Below are 8,304 nucleotides of genomic sequence, written 5' to 3' on the forward strand. Positions count from 1 at the left end.
ATAATTACAAATAAATCACTCAATCGTTGAAGATTATGATAAAAGTCAATGTAATGAAATCAGAATGCGGAACATCTGCCACTAGACGGCGCCAAAGGTGTGCAATCGACAGTCATGAAGTCATATTTTCCCCCACTGTTTTTGGTTAAAGTCATTGGACTGTTGCCGAACAGAGCGTAATCTCCGCCATAAACACTTCACCAACGCAACACAACAAGCCCGAATGTAGACGTGAATCTTAATCAGACAGAGATCATGTCTAATTTCGTGGAATCGGGTAGGCCAAGGTTTTTTTTCCTACATATTTATTGACAGTTTGGAACATAGCATTTAGCTAAATTAAAACTCATGCAAATCTAGCTAGCTAACATTAGCTAGCAGCATGCTGTCAACAACGGAGCGAGCTAGCTGACGTTAGCTAGCTATAGTCCTATTTATAATTTTATTTAAAGAATAGGAAATAGTTAACCAACGTGCTATTTGAAGGTTGATCTTTTGGCAATGTTTAGTTAATGATTGTGCTGTCTCTAGTCAACGTTAATAAACAGTGCTGTTTTTCACAAGGGAAACAAAGCTGAACAATCTGCGGCGTATATTAGTTGAACATTCCTGACTGTTCTTCACCAGCCTGTGAAAGAATGGTGTGAGGTCAGGCCTACACCAAGTTATGTAACGTTAATGCACAGTGGATAGATTCGACTAATTGTTTAAAACTGTATAAATAGTAGGCCTAGTCTCTCAGAACGAGTGTAGTTTGCAGACTGTTCAGCTGACAACTGCACATATGAACCTAGCCTAAGTAATGTCAGAATCAGCTGCTTGTCTGTCAACCAATTATTTATATATAAAATAGATTACTGACGAGCGCTGTTTTGAAGCCATCTTGGCACTTCAGCAGTGTAAAAAAATATTTAGGAAGCTACAGAAAAATACATGTATTGTCTACACTTGTTTTTTCCACGTTTATTCTATTAGACATCTTAATGCATACTTTGAAATTATATTATGTAAGCTAAATATAAAAATAAATCATTAAATATATTAAAACATATTCCTTAAAGTCCAGGTAGCAGATAATGGACCCTGTCATATATACCACGCTGTGGGCTGTTAAGGACGATGTAACGAAAGTGCCTGAATACAGCCCTTTGGCCATGTACCACAAACCCCAGAGGTTCCTTACTGGTTACAACATAATTAGAACAGTGAACAAGTAATTTTGTGTCATACCTTGGTGTATAGTCTGATATACCACGGCTTTCAGCCAATCAACATTCAGGGCTCAAACAACCCTGACTATTATAAACTGGGGGGTTCAAGCCCTGAATACTGATTGGCTAAAAGCTGTGATATATTAGATCGTATACCACCGGTATGACAAAACATTTATTTTTACTCTTCTAATTACGTTGGTAACCAGTTTATAATAACAAAAAGGCACCTCGGGGGTTTGTGGTATTCATTAGTTGCATGTTTTGTCCCCCAAATTTTTTTTGTTTTGGACTGAATCAAACACATTATCAAACACATGGTTTGATGCCATTCCATTTCACCCATTATTATGAGCCGTCCTCCCCTCAGCAGCCTCCACTGATATAGACTCAATGGTTGCTAAAATGGGAAGAGGTATGTCCATGATAGGGCGTTGCTCTGCCTTCTTGACATTTCAGTCCACCAGACAAGTCCTACAGGCCCTAGTTTTGTCGCACCTGGACAACTGCCAAGCTGTGTGGTCATGTACAGCAAAGAGGGACATGGGTAAATTGTAGTTGGTCCAGAACAAAGCAGCACATATCGCACTTAGATGTACACAGAAGGCAAGCGTCAGTAACATGTATGTCAGTCTCTCCTGGCTCAAAGTTGAGAGATTGACTGCATCACTATTCGTCTTTGTTCGAGGTATTGATGTGTTGAAGGTACCGAACTGTCTTCATGCAGTTGGCACAAAGTTCAGACACTCATCGGTACAACACAAGACATGCAACCAGAAGTCTCTTCACAGTCCCCAGGTTCAGAACAGAGGCTGGGAAACGCACAGTATTAAATAGAGCCATGACTACATGGCTAGCAATACAACCAGATAAAATAACACCATACTGCACACAGGGGACTGTGAAGAGACAGTCATTTGATATACAGTGCCTTCGGAAAGTATTCAGACCCCTTGACTTTTCCACATTTTGTTACGTTACAGCCTTATTTCAAAAAATATTAAATTGATGAGGGAAAAAAACAATCTACACACAATACCCCATAATGACAAAGCAAAAACAGTTTTTTAGACATTTTCGCTAATTTATAATAAATAAAAACATCTCATTTAAGTATTCAGACCCTTTACTCAGTATTTTGTTGTAGCACCTTTATCAGCGATTATAGCCTCGAGTCTTCTTGGGTATGTCGCTACTAGCTTGGCACACCTGTATTTGGGAAGTTTCTCCCATTCTCTGTAGATACTCTCAAGCTCTGTCAGGTTGGATGGGGAGCGTTGCTGCACAGCTATTTTCAGGTCTCTCCAGAGATGTTTGATCGGGTTCAAGTCAAGGCTCTGGCTGGGCCACTCAAGGACATTGAGACTTTTCCAGAAGACACTCCTGCGTTGTCTTGGCTGTGTGCATAGGGTCGTTGGCGTTCAGGCCAAATAGTTAAATCTTGGTTTCATAAGACCAGAGAATCTTGTTTCTCATGGTCTGAGATTTATTTTGGGCTAACTCCAAGCTAGCTGTCATGTGCCTTTTACTGAGGAGTGGCATCCATCTGGCCACTCTACCATAAAGGCCTGATTGGTGGAGTGCTGCGGAGATGGTTGTCCTTCTGGAACTTTCTCCACAGAGGAACTCTGGAGCTCTGTCAGAGTGACCATCGGGTTCTATGGTCACCTCCCTGACCGAGGCCCTTCTCCCCCGATAGCTCAGTTTGGCCGGGCGGCCAGCTCTAGAAAGAGTCTTGGTGGTTGCAAACTTCTTCTATTTTAGAATGATGAAGGCCACTGTGTTCTTGTGGTCCTTCAATGCTGCAGACATTTTTTAGTACCCTTCTCCAGATTTGTGCCTCGACACAGTCCTGTCTCGCAGCTCTACGGACAATTCCTTCGACCTCATGGCTTGGTTTTTTCTTTGACATGCACTGTCAACTGTGGGACCTTATATAGACAGGTGTTCCTTTTCAAATCATGTCAAATCAATTTAATTTACCGCAGGTGGACTCCAATCAAGTTGTAGAAACATATCAAGGATGATCAATGGAAACAGGATGCACCTGAGCTCAATTTCGAGTCTCATAGCAAAGGGTCTGAATACTTATGTAAATAAGGTATTTCTGATGTCTAAAAATCTGTTTTTGCTTTGTCATTATGGGGTATTGGGTGTAGATTGAGTGAAATAATAATTTAATCAATTTTAGAATAAGCCTGTAGCGTTACAAAATGTGGAAAAGTGAAGGGGTCTGAATACTTTGCGAATGCACTGAATGTAGGCTATGTGTGACGTTTTAAATGAATGTAGTTCAGTCCTTGACTAATAATGTTCTATATTATGTCATGTTTCCGTTGGACCCCAGGAAGAGTAGCTGCTGCTTTTGCAGCGGCTAATGGGGATCCTAATAAATACCAAATCCTAAGATCTAAAAACAAACTTTCCCAATGAGTAAAGTTCACAATACACCCCTCCAAAGAAATCCTGGCTCCTTTTTCCGAAATGCCACCAGATCCATGATAGAATACATGGCTGAAGTGTTGCGTTTCACTTTAGCCCGCCATCCACACACGCACAGTTTCAGTCCCAGCCACAGGGTCTATACAGAAACAAACAAGTACAAGCCTATCTATAGTATGATAGCAGTTAGCTACCAACAGCTGGCAGACATGTTCATTTGGTTACTTTAGCATTAATCATTTGACTGAAGCCCTCCTTTCATTGTTGATAGCCATGGAATTTGCACCGCAGATTGACGAGTAGATGCCAAATTTGCTCCTCTCATTCTCATTAATGTATCCCACTTTTTACGAAGTGTTTAATTTGCGTCGCCATAGAGGCATACTCACATTTGTGTAGTAAGTGTTGCTACACCCTGCTACCACACAAAGCTTGACCATCTTGATGAATAAAAATACAATTGCTAGCTAGCTCCATACCACTAACACACAAGTTACCGTAATTTCCGGACTATTAAGCGCACCTGAATATAAGCCGCACCCACTGAATTAAAAAATATATATTATTTTGAACATAAATAAGCCGCACATGTCTATAAGTCGCAGGTGCCTACCGGTACATTGAAACAAATATACTTTACACAGGCTTTAACGAAACACGGCTTGTAACAAAAAAAAAAAAATTAGCAGTAAGCTTTAGTTGTCTTTTTGCACTGAGTCAATTCCTCACGCTGCTGTTTCCAACATCTTATCATCGACTCATTAAGACCAAGCTCCCGTGCAGCAGCTCTATTTCCTTTTCCAACAGCCAGATCAATCGCCTTCAACTTGAAAGCTGCATCATATGCATTTCTCCGTGTCTTTGCCATGATGAAGGTGACAAAATGACTACCGTAATCAGAATGATGGGAAGTTTGAGCGCGCTCGATTTAATCTAAACAGTAAACAAAAAAGTTGTTTGACCTTAACCCGTTCGGCAATTTCATTGGTCTAATGAAAGCTTCATGCCGCCAAAAAACTGAGCATGTCACAGAATGTGTTTTTTTGGAGAAAAAAAATTGAAAGCGGGAAAAATCCATATATTAGCCGCGTCATTGTTTAAGCCACGAGGTTGAAAGCCTGGGAAAAAAGTTGCGGCTTATAGTCTGGAATTTACGGGCTGTTTTTTATTATTATTTTGACCCACGAGTACATGAAGGCTGAGCATGCATTTTGATTTCCTCACTGTGACGCTGACCGCGGGGAGTTGTGGGATTGTTTCTGAAGTTAGAGCTGATTTTGAAAGAACCTCTTTAACCCAACTTTTAGAACAATATTACAGTATTATAAAAATTTATTTAAGAGTTTGTAATTTGGCAAGGTTTTAAGTTACTATTATATGCTTTTCTGTCATTGAGAAATAGCTGCTACATGCCTTTGAAGTTTACTTGAAAAAATATATAATCTTATTTTCTCCACTAGAACAACAAAAAATACTCAAATACATGTAATTTTGTCCTAGAAACATTTAATTGAAATACTGTAGAAGTTCATTCATTCCTATGAAGGATTGCTTCTTCTGGGGAGTGCCAATATGGCTGACCTGTGGCTTCAAAGCCTCTCATTGGCCAATACATATCATTAGCAATCCAGGGATATAGATAGATATCTATCATTGATGTCAACATATTGTTTTTATATATATGATATATGTATTTTCTATTTGTTTGCTAAATCTGCAGCTAATAATACTGTATAGCTGTTTTGTGTCATTAGAAATTAAACTGTATTTCCATGTCCATCCAGGAAGGACAAGAGGGGAGGGAGAAGACCCTGATGACTTTTCGGAGAGCAAGGAGGAGGATGTGTCCTTAGCCACAGAGCTCCGTCTTGTCCTGATCGGAAAGACAGGATCAGGGAAGAGTGCCTCTGGGAACACCATCCTGGGCCGCAGGCACTTCCTGTCAGAGCTCCGCGCCAGCTCAGTCACCCAAATCTGTGAACAAGGCAGCGCAGACCTGACTGAGGAGGAGGAGGAGGAGGAAGGACAAGGAGTCAGGAGGAAGAGGACGAGAGTGGTGGTGGTAGACATGCCAGGTTTTGGAGACACACGCTTCGATGCTGAGCAGACTCATTCTGAAATAGCCAAGTGTGTGGCACTGTCTGCCCCAGGCCCCCATGCATTCCTCCTGGTGATCCCACTGGGACGCTACACTGAGGATGAGGACCGAGCCGTGAGGGACATGGTCCGTATATTTGGGGAGGGGGCGGTCCATGACCACACACTGGTCCTGTTCACTCGTGGTGATGACCTAGAAGGGAGGGGGATGGAGGGGTACCTCGGAGCCAGCGCCCCGGTGGAGCTGAAGGCCCTGATAGAGAGGTGTGGGGGCAGGTACCACGTCCTCAACAACAGAGACCCAAGTGACCTGCACCAGGTTGTAGGGCTGCTGGAGAAGGTGGAGAGGATTGTGGAAGAGAACAATGGAGGCTTCTACATCAACTCTATGTTCAGAGAGGCTGAGGCTGCTATCAGGGAGGAGCAGGAGAGGATGGTGAGAGAGAGAGGGGAGGGAGAAGGCAGGGAGAACAAGATGGCCAAAAGACGGAAGTGTGATCTAGAACAGAGTGGGAGTGGGTGGGATGAGAGGAGGGGGGCAGCTGTGGGAGGTTCAGGATTAAAGAAGAGAGACCTGGAGAGAGGAGGAGTAAATGAGGAGGGATGGAAGGTGGAGAGATGGACAGAGGAGAGGAAAGGAAGTGCTGTTAGCCTCCTGAGGGACAGAGGGGACAGGTGGAGGGAGCTGTTCAAGACCAGGCGGCGGGGCAGCGACAGGGCCTTGAGTAGGAGGCAGTCTTTCCTCTCTGCCCTGGGGCAGTTCAGGAGGGAGGCTGCCCTTTCTGAGAAGGTCCTAGAGAAAGTGAAGATCCTGGTGGCTGCTGGAGCCACTGGCATGGTCGTGGGGGCAGTGTTCGGGGCGGCTGCCCCTCTAGCTGCAGCGGCGGGAGCTGCAGCCATGGGGAACACTGTGGGCTTTGCTGCTGGGCAGCTGTCTGGGATGTCGGTGGCAGGCGGCACAGGGATGGGAAAAGCTGTGGGCGCCATAGTGGCAGCAGCCACAGGGAAAACAGCCATGGCTCTCGGGGCAGCGACCGGAGGAGTGCTGGGGGGATCTGTGGGCGCCCTAGCTGGGGCAGAAGCTGCCAGTCCTGGGGCAGCTGCCTTGGATGCTCTAGGGCAGGTGAGCCTGATTGGGACTTCAGCAGTAGGAGTTGCAGCAGGGGTGGGGGGTGCCATGGGGGCAGGAGCGGCCCTGGGGGCTGCTCTGGAAGGTGCAGCTGTCAGCACAACTGCCCTGACAGGGGTGGGCACCGCAGCAGGGGCAGTAGGTGTGGCTAATGCTACTACTATTGGCTCAGTAGCAGCTGGGCAGCAAGCAGTGGCCACTGGAGCTGTTCAGTGCGCAGCCGCCGCTGTGGCAGATGGGGTGGCTGCGAGTGGGACGCTGGTTCAGGCCAGTGGGGTGTGTGGATCTGCAGGGCGGGTTGTTTCTGGTGCCTGGGGCTCCATGGGAGCGACAGCATGCATTTTGACAGCGGTGGCAGAGATAGGCAAGGCTGCAGCGGGAATTGCCTTGGCAGGAGGGCTGGTGGTGAAGGTAGTGAAGGAGAGGGTCAGGAACAGCAACCGCTCAGCAGATGCCAACTACACAGAGAAAAAGTCCTATGAGATCTACTGGAACAAATAAAGGACAGTTAGGCCTGCAACACCACCAGACCACAGAAGAAAAAGATACTCTCAGGACTTTTCAAAATGTGGATTCAGGTTCAATCATTAAGCAACTTATCACAATTATCAATAAAAGCACGTTGCAAGTCTTTGTTCTTTTTACTGGCAGTGGATGGTGTGATTTCCTCTATTCACTGTTAATAAACTATAGCTCTTCTGCAGTGAAGTATTTTCCCACAATATTACTGAACTACCGTTTTAGCTTTGTTCAAGCACTTACCGTGGTTATTTGAGATTTTTAGTATGCACTTACACCATTTGTATGGTTACTTGTGATCCTATAGTTATTTTTAATTCATTATAGAATATGGTTTTCCACTGTATTCAATCAAATTAGTAGTTTACTGTTTTAATGAAAGACAGTTATCTATTTCTGCATGCAGATTTTCATAAATCCACTGATATAATCTGACTTTTTAGTCGGGTCCAGTATTACAAAACATATTTTTTAGCTCTTATTCACAACTGAAATGATGTACTGTATAACACACATTTCACATTATGTATTCAGTTGCAGTGTTGTGGCTTTTTGAAGGGGAAAGAATTGAAATGCATAATAAAATGAAATCTGATAAAAATGTCTGTCCTTGTCATTTTTTCTTTTATACAGATCAACATTAATATTGAGTGCACAGAATAAATATGAATTAATACAAGGATGTGGGTTTTAAGAAATAGTATGTCACCCTCAGCTCAGTTGACACACCAGAGAATTAGACTTTAGGCACACACACAGAAGTGACTGTGTTTAGTAGCCATACTGAATCTAATCAAATGTTATTTGTCACATGTGCCAAATACAACAGGTGTAGTACTTAGAGTGAAATGCTTACTTACAAGCCCTTAACCAACAAAGCAGTTTTAAGAAAAATACCTAAAAAAA

At 43.6% G+C, this 8,304-nt stretch overlaps 1 protein-coding gene across 1 annotated transcript; it reads left to right on the forward strand.

Annotated features, from left to right (window-relative positions):
- The first annotated feature begins 93 nt into the window (after positions 1-93).
- Positions 94-7,999, forward strand: LOC106601214 (uncharacterized). Its single transcript, XM_014193235.2, has 2 exons — positions 94-277; positions 5,438-7,999. The coding sequence occupies exons 1-2, from the start codon at positions 256-258 to the stop codon at positions 7,378-7,380; spliced, it is 1,965 nt and encodes a 654-aa protein (XP_014048710.2). The 5' UTR covers positions 94-255; the 3' UTR covers positions 7,381-7,999.
- Positions 8,000-8,304: the final 305 nt, after the last annotated feature.

The sequence above is a fragment of the Salmo salar genome, chromosome ssa03 (genome assembly GCF_905237065.1).
Source record: "Salmo salar chromosome ssa03, Ssal_v3.1, whole genome shotgun sequence".
NCBI lineage: Eukaryota > Metazoa > Chordata > Actinopteri > Salmoniformes > Salmonidae > Salmo > Salmo salar.

Coding starts and splice junctions, on each gene's coding strand:
- LOC106601214 (XM_014193235.2), top strand. CDS start 256: ATGTCTAATTTCGTGGAATCGG. Junction 278..5,437: donor GTCTAATTTCGTGGAATCGG/GTAGGCCAAGGT, acceptor ATGTCCATCCAG/GAAGGACAAGAGGGGAGGGA.